The sequence below is a fragment of the Propithecus coquereli genome, unplaced genomic scaffold, assembly GCF_000956105.1.
Source record: "Propithecus coquereli isolate 6110/MARCELLA unplaced genomic scaffold, Pcoq_1.0 Scaffold178, whole genome shotgun sequence".
Taxonomy (NCBI): domain Eukaryota; kingdom Metazoa; phylum Chordata; class Mammalia; order Primates; family Indriidae; genus Propithecus; species Propithecus coquereli.
Window position 1 is genome coordinate 3,916,545 of NW_012142523.1, and position 22,499 is coordinate 3,939,043.

At 40.6% G+C, this 22,499-nt stretch overlaps 2 protein-coding genes across 2 annotated transcripts in view; both read right to left on the minus strand.

The window, feature by feature from the left end:
• Positions 1 to 3,632: 3,632 nt before the first annotated feature.
• On the minus strand, positions 3,633 to 6,735 carry ZMYM6NB (ZMYM6 neighbor). The gene is made up of 3 exons (XM_012642368.1): positions 6,620 to 6,735; positions 5,126 to 5,306; positions 3,633 to 4,147 (listed from the first exon to the last, which is right to left on the minus strand). The coding sequence occupies exons 1-3, from the start codon at positions 6,725 to 6,727 to the stop codon at positions 4,038 to 4,040; spliced, it is 399 nt and encodes a 132-aa protein (XP_012497822.1). The 5' UTR covers positions 6,728 to 6,735; the 3' UTR covers positions 3,633 to 4,037.
• Positions 6,736 to 8,182: 1,447 nt separating this feature from the next.
• The window catches only part of ZMYM6 (zinc finger, MYM-type 6), a 36,073-nt gene continuing 21,756 nt past the window's right edge, over positions 8,183 to 22,499 (minus strand). Inside the window, exons 13-16 of the mRNA XM_012642367.1 lie at positions 21,588 to 21,728; positions 21,127 to 21,164; positions 12,607 to 12,760; positions 8,183 to 10,116 (exon numbers count right to left, since the gene is read on the minus strand). Of these exons, the coding sequence (XP_012497821.1) occupies positions 8,285 to 10,116; positions 12,607 to 12,760; positions 21,127 to 21,164; positions 21,588 to 21,728 (2,165 nt within the window). The 3' untranslated portion in view covers positions 8,183 to 8,284. The remainder of the gene's footprint in view (positions 10,117 to 12,606; positions 12,761 to 21,126; positions 21,165 to 21,587; positions 21,729 to 22,499) is intronic.

The following is a 22,499-nucleotide window of genomic DNA, read 5'->3' on the forward strand; positions in this document are numbered from 1 at the left end:
TTCTTGGTGACAAGCTGTGGGAAATGAAGCGGCAGGAGTCCTAGATAACTTGGAAATTTCCAGCCTTGGTGAGGTGCCCCTCATAGATGGAGTATGGTTCAGACGTGGGGGACACAGCCATCTGCAGTAAGGCCACACAGGGCTGAGCCAACAGGGAGTTCTAGAGAAACAGGCTGGAATATAAAAATCCTTCCCAGAGGAAGGGCATGCTTGTAGTCCTGGCTTGGGCGAGGCAAAGGCATTACATGTAACCGAAATGTTTGTACCCCCATAATATTCTGAAATTTAAAAAAAAAAAAAGTCCTTCCCATAAAAAGCCCCACCCCGCTCCCTGTGCCACCCAGCAAGGATGGACAAATGCTCTTGTGATGCAGGGACTCAGAGCACAGGCCTATGCCCAGGGACCCTGGACTTGCTCTCCCCAGAGGTGCCCCAAGGCTTGCCTGGAGCACCCTTGGCAGAGCTGAAAAGGTTTCACAACCCTCAAGCCTTCTAGCCTGTTTCCTCCCCCCTCACCTTTTGACCAAAAAGAAGTCTTGGGTCTGTCTCAAAACTCTGGACAGAAAAGCAAAAAGAGCACAGCCCAGGAATCAAGCAGATTCCAGATATGCACATTTATTTACCATGTGACCTTGGGCAAATTACTCAGCTTCCCTGAGCCTGTCTTTGCTGCAGTAAAATGGAGATTAAAGTACCTACCTCACAGGGTTGTTGGGAGGATTATGAGAAAACATAAGTAAAACTCTGAGCCCTGTGGCTGACACCAGGGAGATACTTCATTACCGTCAGCTCCCTTCCCTTCTAGGCAGCACACAGATAAACGTGTACACCCACACAGGCACACAGTGTTAAGTCACAGACACCCCAGGCAAACAAAACAACACAAAAACATCTGGGCATGTTTCAGCCCTCTCGCCGCGGGAGGTAAGTGCCCAAGCTAATGTCCTGTTACTATTTTTGACACATAGACACACCCTTAGGGTGTCCCAAAACTCAGTTCCTCCAATACCAAAATCCAGATTTCTACCTTTGAGCCTCTCAGGTTCTAGTCCTTTTTGGGACCCTGAGTGATTGTATTTCCTTTTCCCCCCACCCTCAGTTCTGTCCACCATGGCTCTATCCCCCGACATCCCCCACCCGGAACCTCCCCCTGCCATCCCACCAGATCGTTCTCTCACCTCTTGCTGTTCTGGCTGCTGGAGTTCCCTCTGAGGTCCTGGGGTCCTGGCTTTAAGAAACTGAGACAGGGCAGAATCCCCTCCCACCCACACATCCCAGACCCTCCCATCAGCCAGCTAATCCCAGGACACGACATGAAGAATGGGCCCAACAGCTGGAAGGGGTGGGGCCCACCTGTGGCAGCTGTGAACTGGGTTTGTGGGGGTGCAGCCAGGGCCCCAAGGGAAGGGAGTATCGCTGCAGGGCAAGAAGGCCTTCAGCACAGGCAGCGAGAAATAAAGGTATTAGGAAGGCCAGGCAGCTGAATGTCATTGTGCTGAGCTGACCTAGATTTAGGCTGCGGTTTGGGGGGCACATTTCCTGAGGTCTGGCTTCTCCTTGAGCTGCTGAGGCACTGCTGGGGCTCAAGATACTCCTGCTGCTGTCAATCCCAACTGCTTCTGCACACCAGCTGCCAGCCCACTTCAGCACCCTGCCTTTCCTGCAGCTGCTGGGCCAGCCCTGCAGCCAAGCTTGGGGGGCCCAGTAGCTGCTTATCAGCCTACAGGCCAGGCGTTGGTAAACAGGAGCCCTCAATCTAGTGCCAGCTGTGAGAGGTTTTACTCAAAGTTCTGGCTGGAGACAGGCTGGCTGTGGCATCCTGGAAGGGGTGGAGAGTATGAGGCCAGGATCCTACGGGCTCCTGGTTCATTTTCACGGGCTTCAAAATTTTCATGCAGAGGGACAATTTTGGAAAGCAGGGCAGATTTAGTTACATTGGACAGGTCATCCCATCTACCCTAAAGTTGAAGAGAGTAGGGGTGCCCTGCGTGTCATTTTCAGCTTTGAAAACTGGTGCTGCAAAAAGTGTGGATTCTGGAACGAATCAGGCCTTAGTTCTAGTTTCAGGTCTGACACACAGACACTTAGGCTCTCCAAATCCATTTTATCATCTGTAGAACAAATTGATATTTAATAATAGCTAGCTTTCACTGATCACTTACTACATGTCAGGCCATGAAATAGTTAGCATTATTATCCATATCTTGCAAATAAGCTAGCTCATGGCAGAAACCATTATCTACCCTCCCCTTCTTCCTTACTGACCAGTGTGGGTAAGTCTTAACTAGCCTAAGTCCATCATGGGAATCCTTGCCAGTGATTGATCTAGGAATGGAAATACGACATAATTCTGGTCAGTGAGATGTGAGGGGAAATTTAGGGTCTTCTAAGCCAACTTTCCTCTCTTCACCTTTGGATGTTATGTGCAAATGTGCTTTCTGGAGCTGCTGCAGCTATTTTGCAGCTCTGAGGGCAGTAGCTAATAAATTGAGAGCAGCAGAGCAGAAAGCTGAAAGAATGTTGATCCTTGATATTCATCTTAAACAGCCAACATTGAAACCAAAGCTATGTTATCTCTGGACCTCTTATGTGAGAGAAAATGTTTTCTTATATCTATCCCTGCTGTAGGTTGATCACATCACACTGTGCTTTCAGACACAAGAAAGAAAAAAATCCAACTAAGGGCATCAACTTGCCAGGGGTTCGTGCTAGTCAGTGAAAGAGCAGCAATTAGCATTCTGTGGTGAACATGAAATGGGGTAATATACATAGACCTCTTTCACCCCTGTGGACTCCCAGAAGCCACTGTCCCTACCCCCAAAACAATTTGCAGGCTGGTGGCTAGAATATTTGCATAATATTTACATAAATAAAATAATTTTTTTCCACTATTTTCCCTCACAGGAGAGACACCATTTCCCAAAAGGCCCCCATTGGGATATGGTGAAGATGATTGGTGACATGATAGCAGATGCCCTAACATGTTGTCCACTTTCCCTCGAGAATTGGCACATGCACCTTTCTGAGCCCCAAGGACCTCTAGGGTTCCTCCCAGGCTGTGGGCCCTGCTGTACCATTCAGCGTCCCATGGAGTTGCTTGTCCCCCACTTCCATGTAGGTGTCAAGGAGCACTGAACTGAGGGCCACAACTCACCACCAGAGGCTGGTGTTCTCAGGTCCTATAAAGTGACTCAGTGCCCACCTTTGTTAGCTCTGCAAATCAAAAGTGTGGGAGATAAAAAGGAATGGGAGGAAATCTCTCATGTGGCTCAGAAGGCCACAGGCAGAAGCAGGTACTTAAACTCTGCCATACTCAACCTATAAATTTTATGAACCACAGTTCTATGTAAAAAAAAAAAAATAACCTATAAATTTTAAATATATATTTAAAACCTTAGGAATGCCTTTTGAACTTCTAGATAAAGAAAGTTAAGTATGCAAAGGTGATTTACTGTGAGGTTTACAACAGCAAAAAAATTAAGAACAACCCAAATGTTCCTCGTGAGGGGTTGAGCAAATATACTCCAATACATCCTTACAATGGAATACTATGCAGCCAGTAACATCAATGAGGCAAAACAGACATGGAATGGTGTTACAGTATATTAGATTTAAAAAATAGGTAATAAAGTAGGATATATGGTCTCATTTTCATTAAAAAAATGTATCTGTATAAAGGCACGGAAAAAAGTTGAGAGGTATACTAAGGCATTAAAAGTGGTTATTTTGGGACATTAGAATTTTGGTTGATTTAAATTTCTTTTCAATTTTCATATGACATAGGAATGTTAGTATGTATAACATGTACCCCTCAAAAAAGAGCAGTAAAGTTGAAGAGAAAAAGCAGGGCCAGGCAGACATCTCCTTCAATACTGGATGGCCCTGGACGTATTGGTAACAAGGTGGTAGACTCTGCGTGTTCTACCCTGTTCCTGCTGTGACAGCTGCATGGTATGAAGAGCAAAGACTCTCTATTCCCACGATTCCTTGAATGCACTTGGAGTCTTCTTCGCAGTGAGTCTGATCGCCTTCTTAGTTTAGCCTAAGAGGTGGCAGACATCCAGCAGCAGCAGGAACCCCAGGCAGACGATGGCCGGGACACAGGTGCTTAGTGACTCTTTCAGAGACATCAAGGTGAAGATAGCCCCTGGAATGGAAAGTGAGGGCCCTCAGGCTCCCTGGGAGAACCAAGGAGATCCAGGAGCTCAGGGCTCTCCAGCCTGGGCTGACCCACTCCAGCCCAAGCTCTCTCATTAACCACCTCCTCGCTACACACACACATAGCCACCCAAAACTAGATGCACTCATCGCTCTGGCCTCCCAGAGAAAGCAGGACCAGGAATTAGAAGGGTCTTGAACAAATGTAGCTCCTCTTAAAGGACAAGAAAGAAATGGAAACAATCCAGCAAAATAGGGCAGGGGCTAAGATAGGCAGATTGGGATTTGGGACAAATTCTTCCTGATCCTTCTCCTTTCTTAATCCTACACCTACTGGAGGGAAGGAGGCCCAGGGATTGGTGAGGAAGATGTTGGAAAGATCTGAAAATGAGGGAAGCTCCAGAGATGGAAAGAAAGCCTGGGGGGTGGGGTAGTAGTGGTGGCAGCAATGGTGACACAGGCCAGAGGACATAGAAGAGCCTGAAGATATCTGGCCTTTGAAGCAGCAGCTGTCTTTGTACATCAGCAGTTCCTGTGGGCAGAGCAAGGAGGGGGCCTCTCTAGGGAAATTCTCTGCCTTCTTGTTTGAGGGCCCCAGCTTCCCTGCTCTCCACACCAACCTGCCAGACACATAAGTCAAGTGGCACCTGCTGCTCCATCCCCCCTCCCAGGAGTGGCATGTGGAGAGAGGAGCAGGGGCCTTGAGGTTACAGAACATCCTCGCAATGGAATACTATGCAGCCATTAGAACTGAGGTACCAGGTATATTTGACATGGGAGTGTCATAGCATATTAAGTTTAAACAGCACCTGTCCTAGACTGAAGACTATGGAAACCGCAGTGGAGCAGGAAGTGCTCCAGATCCCAAAGAAAAAGGAGGTGTGGCATCTGTAAGATAGAACAGCCAGGTCTTTCCATCGTCCTCCCCCAGAAGACCCCATTTCCTCAGGCCAGTTGGCCCCCTTACCCATCATGAGCAGGGTCAAGCACAAGTTACTGATCTCTTGCAGCATCGGTGGGCCCATGACCAGCAGCAACCCAGCCAGCAGTTCCAGCCAGCCCACAGCTGTTTGGTAGCTCACCGGATCTGGCTGGTAGCCGAACGCCTTCAACGGGAACACCTCAGCAAACTGCACGAACAGGGCTTTCTAGGGGCAGCAGGGAATGCCTATCAGCCACGCTCCCCAAGGATGCACTGCCCAGGCACCCCACAGGGGCATTCTGTGCCTGAACTCTCAACTCCCTGGACAGAGGAACTACTACTATTCTAGGTTGGATCCAGGCGTACGATCAGCCTGGAGAGGAGAGGGCTGCCCTGCAGGGCTGAGCTGTGTAATCAGGAAACAGGCTCTGTGCTCCCAGTGAGAAGGGCAGAGATTGACTAATGTTCTCACCAGACCTCTCAACAGATGACAGCCCAGTCCCAAATCCCAGGAGAGGGAACTAGGCTTGGCTCCCTAGTGCCAAGGCCTGGGGAACTCCACAGCTACTTTCTTGTGCCCAGTGTGGTTTCTGTTCAGGCTGCTATGTAGGGAATATTTGGAGGTGGGGCAGAGGGTGGAAGGACTCATTAAACAGATTCCACTTTAAATCTACCCGGCTGGATCCTGGATCCCACTGCAGCAGACACAAGGGCAGCGTTAACGGGGCTCAAAGTGATTCTTCTGGCTGAGTCAGGCTCTCCCCTGGGCCAAGTGACAACTTCCCCCTGACCCTCAGGGCTATTTTTCCTGCTCCCCCTCTTCAGCTCTGCAGCAGAAGCTCTAAGCTGTCTGGTTCTGGGGATGTACCTCCCCAAATAACCCCCCACCCCAAGCCCAGAGTAGGGGGGAGTATCCGGGCCAGGGAGAGGGAGGCCAGCAGAGATCTCCAAGTCTGGCTTCTTTGAGAGTCTGGGGGATTGGTGGGCAGGACATGAATGCCTTCCCATGAGTGTGGAACAAGACAGGAGGCTGACTGGCGACTTCTAGGCTTCACTCTCAGGCTTCATGGGAAGGACACGAGTTAAGATCTTGAGTTAGGAGAGTAGTTTGTGTCCTGCTTCCGGACCAGTTGTGCAACCTTGAGCAGATACACTTCACCTTCAGGGCAGGTTTCCTACCCTGCAGAGCCAAGATGACTAAACCCCTGCCTGGAGTACCTCCCAAGAACTGAAGCAATAGAAGAAAGAGGGGAAGAGGGCGAGGAGGGAGCTCAGTCACTTTTCCTCTGCACCCTTCTCCCACAGGGTCCCTGAGGACTCCTCCCCCGGCTCTAAATTTGCCAGTTCGTCCCCTCCCCTCCGGCCTAGGGAAGCTCCGGAGGACTGGAGGAACTCCCCACGCCTCAGTCGAGGTGTGCAGGCGCGTCCCCCAGCTCCAGCTGAGCCTCGGAAGCCCGAAGGCAGGCAGGGCCGTGCCGGGCTGGGGCCGGGCCGAGCACACGCCGCTGCGGGCCCGCCCGCCCACGCCGCGCCGCTCACCATCTGCTCCGACGCCGGAGCCGAGAGCTGTTCTGAGAGCTTGGCCGCCCCCGTGAGCGCGAAGAAGCCGCCCAGCAGGACGCGCAGAGCCGAGAGCAGGAGCGCCATGGCCGCGCTCGCCCTGCGGGACGTCCCAGGCTTGGCCCCGCCGAAAACCCGCCCCTGCCTCCGGTTCATTTCCTCCCTCCCAGGGCCGGCCGGAACACCCGCGCCAGAGCGTCCTCGCCCGCGCCCGCCAGGGGGTCGCCACCCTGTTCTGCCCAGCGCCTGCTGCACGCGGCGAGAGCGTTGGGCGGGCATCCCCATCACCCAGGTGGGGACAGAGGCCACTGGCCCTGACTGACTGAACCGGCCCCTTGGAATTCATTTTCCCAGCCCACACGGAGTGGAGGCAAACACCCGTGGGTACCTGGATGGGGCTCAGTTACAATCAGAACACCCCGGGCTTGGTTCTTGCCTGTGTCACGCAAGCTGTGAGATCTGAGCTGTCGCCCCACCCCAGTGGGCCTCAGTGTCTGCATCTGTAGATGGGGATAAAGCCTTAACAGTTCTCCGGAGGTCCTGAAAGGCCCAGCACAAAGCCTGCACACGTAAGACCTCAGAAAATTATTTATAAACTAGTAAATTAATTGATAAAATTAGAAGCAATAAATCAGTAAGCATAATTATTAAGTAACTTGTTCCTTTCTATCTTTGCCTGAAATATCTCTTTCCTCTAATTTCTCTCAGCTAAAATTGAAATATGAAAGGTGTTTGAAAATTCAGATACTTGCAGCCACGGGAAGAGAGGTTTCGGGTTTTCACTGACAAAGCCTATGGGCCACTCCTGGCCTATCTGCTCTTACCTGGAAATCTGTCTAGGGCTGGGATGGGCAAACTATGGGCCAAATTTGGCCAGTTGTCTGGTGTTTTTCCACTCTCCCCCTCCCCCCAAGCTAATAATGTTTACTTTGGATAATAAAAAAATGTTTAAAGAAGCTTGCATCACACATGAAAATCATATGAAATTCTTATTTCAGTGTTCGCAAATAAAAATTTTATTGAAACACAGCCACATCCATTTGCATATTGTCTATGGCTGCTTTTGCACTGCAACCGCAGAGTTGAGTAGTTGTAACAATATGGCCAGCAAAGCCTAAAATATTTGCTATTTGGCCCTTTATGAAAAAAGTTTGCCAAGCCTTGGTCTAGTGAGCCAGAGAGGCCCAAGCAGGAGTCTCAAATTCCCCTGCTGCTTCCATTTCTTGTTAGCCAAGCGGCTTAGATCTTGCTTTTCCACCACTTTTTATTCACAACCTTGCTGGGGTAGGTGGCTTGTTGGCTGAAGACTGAAATGTCCCATGTACTTCTAAAGCCAAGCTGTTTCAATATCCAGGTTGTGCTATTACATTATAAACTGGGTGGGCCTTGCATTACCTGCAATCTTTGTCACTAGTCCAAATCTATGGATCGATATAATAACTAAATTCTCTATCCTGGATTATTAAAAGTATACATAATTATGTATAAATGCATAATTATTAAATTCCTCAAAAAGGGAAAAATTATGAAAACATTATTTAATCACTGAAAACACAAATCCACATTAGGAAATTATATTTTAGGAAACTTATACAAAACTTAACACAAAATTATTGACTTTGATGATAAGCAATATGCATGTTGCTATTCTTTCTCCTTTACTAATTTTTCTATCCTTGGAACTAAAGATGTGACTGCAAGTCTTACTGCAGGGCCAGAAACCAATAGATTTCTTTGTTTTGACTCAGTCAAAGCTGAAAAGGCAGCATCACATAAATAAACAGTTGAAAACGGTAATAAAAATCTCATCGCCTTTTCATGAAGTTCTGGGTAACTTGTCCTTGCATTTATCCAAAACTGAGTTACAGACATTGATCTAAATACTGATTGCAATCCTAAATCTGAAGATAACTGTGTTAGTTTTTCTTCTTCAAACTTGGTGAGATGATTATTTTGGTGATTCATAAAGGGATTAATTATCCAGAAATTTCCTGAACGCAAGTCGTCTTCTGGTGGAAAACAGTCATCAAATATTTGAGAAAGTCCTTCCAGGTGTTCAAAAATAATATTTGTGATGCTTCTCATATTTAAGTCTGATGAGTTTGAGAATTCAGAAAATGAAGGAAACATGTCATAATCATCCTCTTGTGTGCGCTTCAACCACATTTTTAACTTTTTCTTAAATATATCGATTTTATTATGCAAACTGAAGAAAGTAGTCAAAGTTCCTTGGAGACTTAAATTTAATTCATTTATAAGTGAAAATATATCTGATAAATAGGCCAGCTGTGCAACCCATTCCTGATCATGAAAATACTTGCCCAAATCTGAATGCATTTGATTTAAAAATATTTCAATTTCATGTCGTAATTCAAATAATCTTGTTAAAATTCTCCCTCTTGATATCCAACGTACTTCAGCATGAAGTGGTAAATTCACATGCTCAGACCTCATCTCGTCACACAAAATTGTTAACATACGTGAATTCAATGCATTGCTCTTTATAAAACTTAAAATTTGTGCTGACTGCAAAAGAATTTTATGTAAGCACGGAGTCAACTTTTCTGCTGCTAAATGTTCCCGGTGAATAAAACAACGTGTAAATGCCACTGTATTCAAGGCAACTTCTCGAATTTTTGCCCTTAAACCAAAATACCTGCCAGTCATGCTTACAGCCCCATCGGTACAGAGACCAACACAATGTTTCCAATTCAGAGATTTACTATCAATATATTTATTTATTAGTTCGAATATTTCAAAACCAGATATTTCAGAAGGCATTTCAATGCAAAATAATAATTCTTCTTTTATATCACTACAATCATAATCAATGAACCGAATATAGCACAAAAGAAGAGTGGTATCTGAGATTTCTGATGACTCATCTATCTGAAGAGCAAACCACTTTGACTCTCTGACCTTTTGAATTAGCTGATCTTCAATGTCTGCAGATAGTTCATCAATCCTGTGTCCAATCGTATTATTAGAAAGGGGAATGGTTTTCATTTTGTCTCCGGCACTTGAACCCAAAACTTCTGAACACATTTCTACTAAATATGGTTTAATTAATTCTTCGGCAACAGAGAATGGCTTCTTGCTGGCAGCAATTTGGAAAGCAATTAAATAAGAAGCTTTCACAAGTGACTTTTCAACCAGTAAACACTTCTTTAAAGAACTATTTTGACATTCCATTTCAAGAGATTTTTGTTCAAAAAAATCTACTGGTTTGTTTTCTAATTCTGAATGTTTTGTCTTCAAATGATGAGAAAGATTTGCCGGCTTCATGTTTTCACTGGATAAGATCTCTCCACAAATGACACACTGTGGCCTTGGTGAACTTTCTTTTGATCCAGGACAGATAATAAAACCAACTTTTAAATATTCCACATCATAAGTCTGGAAAAAACCTATTCTTCTTTTCTTTGCAGGTGGAGAATCAAGTTCCGCATCATTTTTCTCATTAGGCAGAGGTAAATCTGAATGAAATATTTGAATCACTGTTATTTTCAAGAATAAATAAGCAACGTTCTTTAGGTTTTTCTCCATACATTTAAAACTTGTATTTGTTACTATTTATATTTATCAAAAGAACACACTGATTAAAGTTTAAACACAAACCATAATACCTCCATGATGCCACTGAAAACTGAATCTCTCTTTGCCCAAAGCTTAGTCACTGAACTTTAATAAAACTGTAGGCTGTAGTACAGGTACAGGTAATCCCAAGTATCCAATAGATTATTGGAATTAGGGCTAAAGTGCACAGAATACATCAAATTAAGACTAAATTACTTTCAAGAATTCAGGAGAAAAAAAAGAAAACAAATGTAAAAAGTAAACATTTGATGAATCTAGATGAATGGTATACTAGTGTTCACTGTACTATATTTTCAACCTTTCTGAATTTTGAAATTTTTCAGCACTGAAGGTGCAGAAAAATATAAAGGGTAATTATTAATTTTAGTAGTGGCTGTGAGGTAGTAGAGAAATGAATCCCCTCAAGCACTGCTGCCTGGAACATAAATTGATGCAATGTTTCAGGAGAGGCAATTTAGCAACAGGGATCAAGAGCCTTAAAAATCTATGATAGGCCGGGCGCGGTGGTTCACGCCTGTAATCCTAGCACTCTGGGAGGCCGAGGCTGGAGGATCGCTCGAGATCAGGAGTTCAAGACCAGCCTGAGCAAGAGTGAAACCCTGTCTCTACTAAAAATAGAAAGAAATTAGCTGGACAACTAAAAATATATAGAAAAATTAGCCAGGCATGGTGGCGCATGCCTGTAGTCCCAGCTACTTGGGAGGCTGAGGCAGAAGGATCGCTTAAGCCCAGGAGTTCGAGGTTGCTGTGAGCTAGGCTGATGCCACGGCACTCTAGCCTAGGCAACAGAGCGAGACACTGTCTCCAAAAAAAAAAAAAATCTATGATAGCCTTTCTGTCAGTAATTTTACTGCTTGGGATTTACCCTAAGGACATAATTAGACAAGTGGACAAAGATCTATTAACATACTTCAATATGCTTATAAAAATCTAAATGTCCAATCTTAGGGGGTTGGTTATATTATAAAAACATTGAAATCTATGTCTGTTAAGAATCTAAATGTATTATTTAAATTTATACTGATGTGGAAGGATGTTTCCAATGTAATGTCAAATGACAAAGTATTTGAATGTTTACTATAAGCTAGGCACTGTTCTAAGCCTTGGGGATACAGCAGAAAACAAGACAAAGTCCTGCTCTTATTGGCCTTACGTTTTAGAGGGAAACAGAAAATAAATAAGTAAAACAAACATATAATGTATAATTCCAGGTAGTAAACCAAGGTAAGGGAAGGCAGCATGATGTAATACTTTACAACAGTATTAGACAACAATCTAATATTTAATCTAGAATTCACAAAGATGTGTACCCACACATATAAACGTCCACAAATCCTTTACTACCCTCCACGTGTGAGTGTGTATATAACATAAATTCTTGTGCACAGAGTGTATCATTTTAATAGGAATATAAAGTAAATGTCCTGAGGAAAGAAAACAGGATTTTCCTTGACTTTTATTGAAAGTAAAAACTCATGATCACCTGTTCATAGACTAAGCTTTTAAATACAGTATATACTATGAAGTAAAATTATATTAAAAACTGCTTTGGGCACAGTAGCTATTAAAATAATTGAAAATCTAAGGGTAGTGGGATTAAAAGTAGCTAACATGGATTGGGGCGGTATTTCACAACTTTTTCAAGTATACGTTCAAACAATTTTCCTGATCACCAATACCCCAAACATATTAGTTGTACTTTTTAGCAACTGATGACTGAATTCACAATGTTAAATAATAATTAAAAAAAAGGACCAGATGTGGTGGCTCATGCCTATAACCCCAGCACTTTGGGAGGCTGAGGCCGGAGGATGAACTGAGGCCAGGAGTTCAAGCCCAGCCTGGGCAACATAGCGAGACCTCATCTCTACAAAAAATACAAAAATTAGCCAGGTGCGGTGACGCACACCTATAGTCCCAGCTTAGGCAGGAGGATCACTTGAGCCCAGAAGTTCAAGCTGCAGTGAGTTATGATCACACTACTGCACTCCAGCATGTGCAGAGAGCAAGACCCTGTCTCTAAAAAAATTTAAAGAAAAAGAAACAAAAAAAGAACTGAGGTTAAATCAGTAATGCTTTTAATTAAATCTGTATCTTAATAATTATAGCTTGTCTATACATTTAAAAAATAGCAGTGCACACATATAGGAGATACTTGTCTACACATAATGCTTTGTGTACATATGGATTCAATTTAATAGTAGTTAGTGTTAATTATGAAAGGAATAAATTAGGTATTCAAAGTGTGTGATCCAAGATAATGTTTTCGCATCCAAAATATTGTCAATTATTTTCTTTTCCTTTCTTAAAAAACAAAAACAAACCAACCAGAAAATAAACTTTGACATGGGAAAGCACAGGACACATACCTGTCTGACATTCCTTGTGCTGTATATGTGGTTTGCAAGAGGTGGCCTTGGTCTGTGTGACGGGCTTGCACAATACGGCTTTGTTCTTTAAAAGCCTAAAAGGCTGGGAAGACTGGAAAGTTAGAAGTTTCATGGCATTTACCTGTGGTCTTCCCTAGTTAAAAACAAATTCAGAAACCAAAAAGAGATTTCTTTTAGTATCACTTACGATAATTGGCTATCAATTTAAAGGTGATATATATCCAGTGAAATAAATTACTCTGAAAGAGTGGTTGCAATATAAAAGTCACTTTGGAAAATATACATTAATTTCTAATTCTTCCAGTCAGTATCAGTTCCATTTGTTACTTTAGGAAAAATATTCCACCTACAGTAAGATTAAAACAATGAAAACAATCCTTGCTGATTACAACAAATGGCCCCTTTGAAAAATGAGACCCAACCTTAGAACATACGCAAAAATATATACTATATCAATGAAGGACCTCAACATGAAAAAAAAAAAAAAACCCAAAACTTTAAAAATCACTGGAGAACTTTCAAATGACCAGAGCTCAGAGAAAGTAATCTTAAATAGAACACAAAAGAGTAAAAACAAAGCAGAAAATACTGATACATTTGATTACCTCAAAACTTAAAACTTTTATAAACAAAGGTCTTTATAAATCAAAGTTATAGCATAAACAGAAGAGTGGGAAAATATATTTAAAACATGTTTATTCACTCAAATATTTACTGAGTCTTTACTACAAGCTAGACACCATTCTAAGCCCTGGGGATAAGGCAGAAAACAAGACAAAGTCGTTCTCTTACTGGCCTTACATTTTAGAGGGAGACACAGAAAATAAATAAGTAAAATAAACATATAATGTATAATTCCAGGTAGTAAACTAAAGTAAGGGAAGGCAGCATGATTGCATGGAGGAGGGGTAATTCTGGGGTAAATATCTCAGCAGAGATCTTCTGCATTGTTCAAAAGAGTAAGCCATGCAAAAGCCTAAGGTCAGAAGAGTCCAGGCAGAGAGACTAGGTGCAAACACTCTGAAGTGGGAGAAAGCTTGGCATGCTTTAGGAACATCAACAAGAACAAGACTGAAACAGAGTAAACAGGGGAGAATGGAGAGGTATGCAGAAGCCAAATTGTGTAGCATCTGGAAGGTCTTAGTTAAAAACAAAATTAGGACTGTATTTTAAATGTGATCAGCAGCCATTGGAGGTTAAATTTACTTTTAAAGTAATACATACACTCACTGCAAAATTCAAAAGGTATAAAAGTGTAAACATGAATAACTGCCATCTATCCAGACTCAACCTTGAACACGACCACTGTTCCCAGTCCCACTTTACCCTTGGGGGATACATCCCAAGACTCCTAGTGGATGCCCAAACCACGGATAGTACCAAAACCTATACGTACTACATTTTTCCTATACATACATACTTATGAAGTTTAATTTATAAATTAGTCACAGTTAGTGATTAACAATAACAACAAAATAGAACAATTTTAACAAAATACTGTAAGTTTATGAATGTGGTGTCTCTCTCTCTCCAAAATATCTTACTGTACTGTACTCATCCTTCTTTCTTGTGATCTGTTGATCTGATAACTGAGACTAAGAGACTAACAGGTGGGTAGTATACACAGCATAGATATGCTGGACAAAGATGATTCCCATCCCAGGTGGGATGGCATGAGATTTCATCATGCCACTCTGAACGGTGCACAATTTAAAACTTAAGAATTGTTTATTTCTGGAATTTTCCATTTAATATTTTTGGAGCATGGTTGACTGTGGGTAACTAAAACCTTGGCAAGTGAAACCATGGAAAATGGGGGACTACTGTACATTCTTCTAGAGATGGTCTATGTTATTGAATAAGTTGCTTCTGACTACGAATGGTAGCCTATTATTAGCAAGATTTAGCACCTTGCTCCTGTCACTTAGCAAGCGATCTTGTAGATATAGTTACATAACTTTGTATAAAGCTGCCTAATAACAGCTTGCATAGTATTCCACACATTTGTAAGTAATTTGAAGAGTCCCTGCTGATGAACATTTAGGATGTTATAAATCTCTTGCTATTATAAACAACGCTGCAATGACTATCTTTACACATAAATTAATTCTACATGTGCTAGTATAGCCACAGAATAAAGTCTTAGAAGTACTGTTGGTGGGTCACAAGGTATACAATTTTAATTCTGCTGGTACTACTAAATTGCTCCCCATATAAGTTATATCAAATTATGTGACCATTAGCAATACATATGTGAGCCTCTTTCTGACATCCCAGTCAACAGAATATTACTGACCTTTTTTGCTATTTTTCAGTAAGTGAAAAATTATCTCACTGTAGTGTGGTTAGGTATTTTTCATGTGAAAGCATTATTTGTATTTCCTCTTCTGTGAACTCTCTATTCAATCTTTGCTCTGTTTTCCTTTATCTTTTAAAAAAAATTCTATGCATATTTTTTGAATGGGCAGTGTGGCATAAAATTCAAATATTCAAATAATAAACAATGAAAAAATAATTTTCCCTCTTAAAATTCTCCCCCAGTCACTCGGTTCTCCTCAGAGGCAACCACTATTACCCATTTATTGGTTGCTTTCCAGGGATACTCTATACATACATGCAAGCGTGTGTGTGTGTATGTTTAAAGCACAAATGGCAGTATGCTATACATTGTTTTGTGTCTTCTTTTTGTTCTATGATTGCTCTATGTCTGTACATATTGAGCTGCCAAATTCTTTTTAATAACTGCATAGTATTCCATTGTGCGGATATACCATATTTAACTACAGCCCCGACAAGGCCACTGTGCATGCTTGTGCAGGGGACTCCACTTGCCAGGCCATGTAAAATCCCATGTGGGATTAGAAAGAGGTGCATTTCAGATTCTGCTCAGGCAGGGCTATTTTTTCCTAATTCACAAAGTAACTCAGAGTGAACACAGAATGGCCCTGACCACTGATGAAACAACTAGGTTGTTTTCAAGCTCTTGCTACTACAAACGATGCTGCAATTAATATCTTTGGACATATTTCACTCCATAAATGTGCAAAAGTATCTGAAGGATAAATTCCTAAAAATGGAGTTCCTGAGTAAATGGTATTTACATTTTAAGTTTTAACAGGTTCTACTAAATTGCCCTCTAGCAGTTTTACCAGTTTACACTCTTATTGGCAATAGGAATGACTCAACAGTGTTATCCATTGTTTTTCTTTGCCAATCTGATTAAACTGTAGTTCTAACCAGCATTTCTCTAATTTTTAAGTTGAATATCTTTGCATATGTTTAGGAAATATTTTTATGTCCAGGTCTATAAACTTTTGGATCACACTTTTATCAGTTTTCCTACTGAGTACTGGATCTTTTCATTGATTCACAGAAACTCTTTACATATTAAAAAACTAGCCTTTTCTGAAATTAGTTACATTTGAAATATGGTTGGATTTCCCCGTTGATTCTTTTATGGCTTCTGGGTTTTGTGACATACTTAGAAAGACTCTCCCCACTTCTACGTTGTTAAAACGTTTTCCCTATATTTTTCTGAGTACTTTTATTATTTCTTACATTTAAGTCTTTTCTCCAAATGGATTTCATTGTGGTTTAAATTGTGAGGTACAAATCCAATTGTATTTTCTTCCATGTGCCTACTCAGTTGTCACATCATTATTTATTAAATAATCCACATTTCTTCCACTGATCTGAAATGCCACCTTTATCATTATTAAATTCCCATATATATATTGGGACTATTTCTCAATTCCTTTTCTATTGCGTTGTCTGTCTATTAATGCACCAGTACCAGTTGTTTTTATGATATAGCTTTAGAATATCTGTAGTTTTCCTATAATTTTAATATGTGGAAACTAGCTCCTCCCCATCTTCATTGTTTTTCAGAATTTCATTGAAGGTTTTTGAGCAGAGTAGTAACATGATCTGATTTGTGTTTTTAAAAGATCATTCTGGTAACAGGGTGGAGAAAAAAACTGCAAAGGGCAAGAATGGAAGCAGGTAGAGAGGCAGGAGGTCATTATAATACTCCAGAAGAAAGACAATGGTGCCCTGACTAAGGAGGTAGCAATGAGGTGGTAAGAAGTAGGGAACCCTGGAGAGGATTTCTGGGGGGAATAAAAGGTACTGTTTTAGACATATTATTTGAGATGGGTATTATTCATCTAAGTGTAAATGTCAAGTAGGCAGGTGGATACATGAATCTGGAGCTCAAAGGTCAGGGCAAGAGAAATAAATCTGGGAATCAGCCACCACGTAGGTAGTGTTTAAAACCACGGGACTATTTGAGTCCTCAAAGAAGTAATATAGACTGGGAAAAGGGCCAAGTATGATGTCCTGGAAGTTGAATGAAGGTATTTCAAGAAGGAAGGAGAGATCAACTGTGTTTAACGTTACTGAAAGGTTGAGTAGAGTGAAAACTGACCACTGGATTTGGCAAAATAAAGACTGATGACACCCTTGACAAGAGCAGTCTGGGTGCACTGGTACAGACAAAAGCCTGATTAGAGTGAGCTAAGGAAAGACAGCAGATAAAGAAGTAGAGGTAACAAGTAGAGGCTACCTTCAGAGGAGTTTTTCCATGAGGAGAACAGAGAAATGGGACAGTCGCTGGAGGCCACTGTGTTAAAGGAGGATTTTTTTCACATAAGATGTATGACTATTACTGACAAGAAGGGTAGATTTAAAAAAAAAAAGTATGACTGTATATTTTTGTGTTGACAAAAACGTATGAACAGAAAGGGGGGAAAACCAAGAACACAGAAAGACCTCCTAGAAATCAGTAAGAAAAAGACAATTCAATACAAAAATGGGGAAAAATTAAAAACAAGAAATTCAAAGAAAATTCAAATGACCAGAAACAAAAATGTAAGCAAATCTCCTAGTAATCAGTGACATACAAAACAAGACAACAATAAGATGCCACCAAACAGACTGGCAAAAAAGTGTTTAAATTTGACAATATTAAGTGATGGTGAGGCTGTGGGAAGTGGTACAACCATAAACTGTTCGTGGGAATAAAAATTGGAACAGCCGCTCTGCCGGGTAATTTAAAAACTAAAAATGCAAATACTCTTTGGCCCAACAGTTCTACTCTTCCATCTCTACACTAGGGAAACAGCTGCACACATGCACAAGGAGACATATACAAGGGTATTCATTGTAGCAGAGGCTTTTAATAGTGAAAAACTGGAAACAACCTAATCTTCATCAATAGGGCAATGGATAAATAAAATGGGGTGCCTACAGACAATACCATACTATACAGTAGTCAACAGGAATGTACCAAACCTATTAAGTATCGGCATGAATAGATATTTTTAAAAACAATGTTAAATATTTTCCATGGATTTATATATATGAAAGATTACAAAATAGTCTAAAAGGATGCATACCAAACTCATAATAGTTGTTGTTTCTAGGAATGTGAATAGGGGATTGATTGGTGGTAGTGATTTTTTTTGTTTTAAAAAAAGGGCAGAAAATAGGGGGAAAAAACTGTGAGCAAATAAGCCAAATCTAATAATAGTTAATTCTGGGTGGTGGGAACACAGCAGAGCAGGAGTTAGAAAACTATGGTCTGTGGGCCAAGTCCAGCCCAGCACATGTTTTTGTAAAAAATGTTTTATTGGAGCACAGCCGCTCTCACTTTTTTATGCATTGTTTATGGCTGCTTCTGCACTGCAATGGCAGAGGTGGCAGTCTCAGAAACCATATGGCCTACAAAGGCTAAAATATTTACAGTCAGAAAAAGTTTGCTGAGTTTTGCAGATTTTCTTCTTTGTACTTTTCTGTATTTTTTACCATTCCCCCAAATTTAAGACCATTTAAATAACGTGAGGGAGATTCACACTAAAGTCCTCAGAGAAACAAAGAAAAAATTCTAAAACTGTCAGGTTTTTTTTCATATTGTAAAAGTATTACATTATTTATTACTATACTTTTTACAGACTAAAATAAAAATATTAATCAGAGCTGTTCTGTAACACAGTTTAAATGACTGGTGAATTATAGAAATACTCCACATGGGGAAAACATATATAGGGCAGTCACATGAAATATGAGGCATATGTTCCTGAAAAACCTGAATAATTCAAAACTAGCATAATTCAAGACTAATTCTCTCATACATATAAAGTAGAAGAGGGATGCATTCTCAGAGTATATAAATCTACAACCAATATAGGATATTTTTAAAAACACATGTTAATACTTATCAATATATAACATAATACATTAATACCTTAATTATACAACTGTGTGCTTAACAACATAATTATTAATTATGCAGCACAGTAATTTATCAATCATGTAATTCTAAAATATAATTTAATGCACAATACATAAAATACAAATAAATACAAAGTTAACTTAATGACATTTCATTAACTAATGTGGTATACTGCCTGAAAATAATTAAGGAGAAATTATCATCATCTTCCAACACAAATAATGGAACAGTTAAGAGATACTAAATTAGGACAAGCTATCTCTCCACCTTATAATGAAGGCTGGTCTGACTCCCTGGAAGACTTCTGCTAAAGAATGAATCTAATGTGGTTTGAGTTTTTTCTCTCATTTTTTTTTTCACTGAGGATTTCTTGATATGCAGACCTATTTTCCATCTTTTGACTTCCCAGAATGGAACAGCAATCCACATTTGGATCATCTTCCTCAAAAATACTAACTGCTACTGAAATATGGTCCAAAGCCTATGCCAGTTGTTTTACTGTTAGTTATGTAGAAGGCCCAGGCTGATTGCCAGGGGCCCTGTTCCTGCCGCCTTTTGTTTTTCTAATTCTAGCAAGTCTTCCTTTGTTAATCCATGGGGGACAACCCAAGCAAATTTTCAATATCCCCTTCATCAACTCTGTGCACATCTACCTTCTGTTCCACTTCCACAGATTCCTTAATAGCAGGTGTTATGCTGTCTTCCAAGTTCAAGCCTCTTTAAATTATGGTGAAGCTGAAATGTTTTGATAGCTTCAGAGTTAGCAGATATAGCTTGCCTGCTCATTTTTATATTCTTAAAACCTTGGTGGGCTTTAAAATTGGAAAGCCAGCCATGACTTGTAGTAAACCTTTTGTCTCAGTCACTTCCTTTCAAATCATCAAAACTACTCATGCCTTAGCACAGACGACAGATTGGCCTTAGCGGGGGCATTATGGCAGCATTGATCTTGCAGCTGTGTTGCCAGGATTTTTTCCATTTATTCCAGTATCCTTGCCTGGTTATAATTTTTGTGAACAAACTTAAAAACAGCTTTAATGCTGCTTTTGGTTTTTTGAGCATTACTTCTAATATTCTGCAGAGTATACTCTCCTAAATTAACAGCATGAAATATCATAGCAGTGTTTTGGTCATCTTCATAGATTTTTATCACTTCTAACTTTTGTTCCAAAGTTACTGAATTTGGGGCATACTTTTTAGCCCTAGCACCACCAATTAATAAACACTTGAATGACATTGCTATATGATGTTACAAATATTTTTAATTATATCAAGAGAGAATGTTCAGATAGCAACACAATAGTCACCAAAAACATTAACCCAAGATCTAACACAGTATCATGTGATAATGATAAAGGATGATGGGAATTTTGTTTTCCTGTTAAAGTGATGCTGACACAGGGCAACAATGACACAGTTTGCAATCCTTTCAGCCTGCCAGATTTGAAAGTATGCATTTCTTGCAAACTTTTTAATTTGGGGAAGTTTCACAGTATTTCAAATTTGAGACACAAAGTGAGAGTTTAAATATATTTTCACTTTGCACTATTTTCAGCTTCACATAATTCAAAGTTGCATAAAACAACACTACAGGCCAGGCATGGTGGCTCACTCCTCTAATCCTAGCATTCTGGGAGGCCAAGGTGGGAGCGTCACTTGAGGTCAGGAGTTCAAGACCAGCCTGAGCAAGAGCGAGACCCCGTCTCTACTAAAAATAGAAAGAAATTAGCCAGGCAACTAAAAACAGAAAAAATTAGGCAGGCGTGGTGGCACATGTCTGTAGTCCCAGCTACTCAGGAGGCTTAAGCAGAAGGATCCCGTGAGCCCAAGAGTTCGAGGTTGCTGTGAGCTGGCTGACAACGGCACTCTAGGCCAGGCAACAGAGCGAGACTCTGTCTCAAAAAAAAAAACAAAAAAACCTGACTACACTGAACTTTCAAAAGATTTTTTTCTAGTCTAAAAGGAAAATACCTGAATGTAGTAAAAGAGAAAAATAAAGTAGTTTTGTTAATTCCAACTAGGTGGAATTAACAAATATTTAAAGAAATTAAGGAACCTGAACACAAATAATAAATCAGGAATGCATTCTTACTATAATAATATTCTAGGGTTAAACTGTAAGATTTAAAACAAAAGTTAGTGCATAATATATTACTCTACTTTTTTAAGACTAAGCTGCAAACAGAAAACACTATTTGAATGCAATACCCAAAGTGAAAATAAACTGAAGTGGCATAATCAGGAAAAATATTAACAGTAAAACTTACAGCTTCAATGATCTTTGCTGCCTCTTTAGTAACTGCACCTGTTATAAATTAAAACATACATTATTATCTCCAGAATATACAGAAGTAAACACTGAAACCAAGAAGTTACTTTACTCTCACTAAGTTGGGAGACTAGACCAGAATTTCTCAAAACATGGACCAAGGAAACTCTGCATCAGTATCACCTGGAGTGATACATGGTAAAGGTAAGGATTCCTGAGCCGCAACTCCATCCTACTGTATTAGAATCTCTGATAGTAAAGGACCAGGTATATTAAAATCATTTGGGTTCTTAAAAAAATAAACTATACATACCAATTCTTTTCCCACTCACACCACCTAAAGAAAGTGGGGCACATTTCCTTATATAATGTAATGGAAGATATTACCAGTAAGAACTACTTAGGCTAGACAACACTCACTTCTAAAGTCTAGGCAAATCCCCTTATATCAACTCATACCTTTTAAAACACTGTTAGTGTTCCCTCTGGGCTGGGCAGCAGGTATTTTTGCCAATGACACCACTTTGGTTATAACTGGTGTTGTATTTGTCCTTGCAGAAGGGAGTTCCTTCAAAGCAGTTTGTGCCTTACAAATACTAACTGATTAAAATAAACAGAAAGTTAAGACCTGGTATAAACAAAAGGGCCACACATCCACACATCCACACACCCACACACCCTGTTTAACAACTAGGTTTTCAAGGAGCAATTGAAACATCCAACTCCTTATAATGCTGGGTTGGGTGATTCTGGTCAGATCAGTGGTCATTAGGGCTTAAAGAGAGCCTGATTCTATAAAATTCTATAAACCTCAAAGGATATTTAACAGGTAAAAATACAAGTATTAGCTTCAGGACTAACTGGGCTGTTCTATCAGTGAATATTAAAACTCCTACACCTAAGCTTGCTTCAAATAAAAACTTAACATGACAATTTTTAAAAATAACTTCATAAGGGAGCTATCCATCCACATAAACAATGGTTTTCTTAACCCACATTATAAAATGAATATTCTACCACCAACCTGACTGGTCCTAGGCTACGGACAGCTAACAGAAAACATTAGCACAAGGCGTATATGATTAAGGTAACACAAAGGTAGGCAAGGGCCAGACTGCAAGGAGTCAAAGCACGTGGATTCTGTCAATTAGGCTGCACTCCGGGCTTTAATCAGAGAACATAATACCAAGTGTTTCAAACTAATACTCAGAAAGGGATACTTAGGAGAGCTACTTTATGAGCATGCCACATATCTATCTACTCAGCTGGATATTTTGACCACATTAGCTGTCCTAATTGAAAAATTATTTTATTCTTAGCCAGGAAAAACTTTCCTACCCATGAAGAACCGGTCTACTTTTTTTTCCCCTG

Excerpts from the sequence above, each read along its gene's own strand:
- ZMYM6NB (XM_012642368.1), bottom strand. The coding sequence starts at position 6,727 with ATGGCGCTCCTGCTCTCGGCTCTGCGCGTCCTGCTGGGCGGCTTCTTC. Across the intron at positions 5,307-6,619 it reads CTCCGGCGTCGGAGCAGATG|AAAGCCCTGTTCGTGCAGTT; the intron begins GTGAGCGGCGCG and ends TGCTGCCCCTAG. Across the intron at positions 4,148-5,125 it reads CTTGACCCTGCTCATGATGG|GGGCTATCTTCACCTTGATG; the intron begins GTAAGGGGGCCA and ends TTTCCATTCCAG.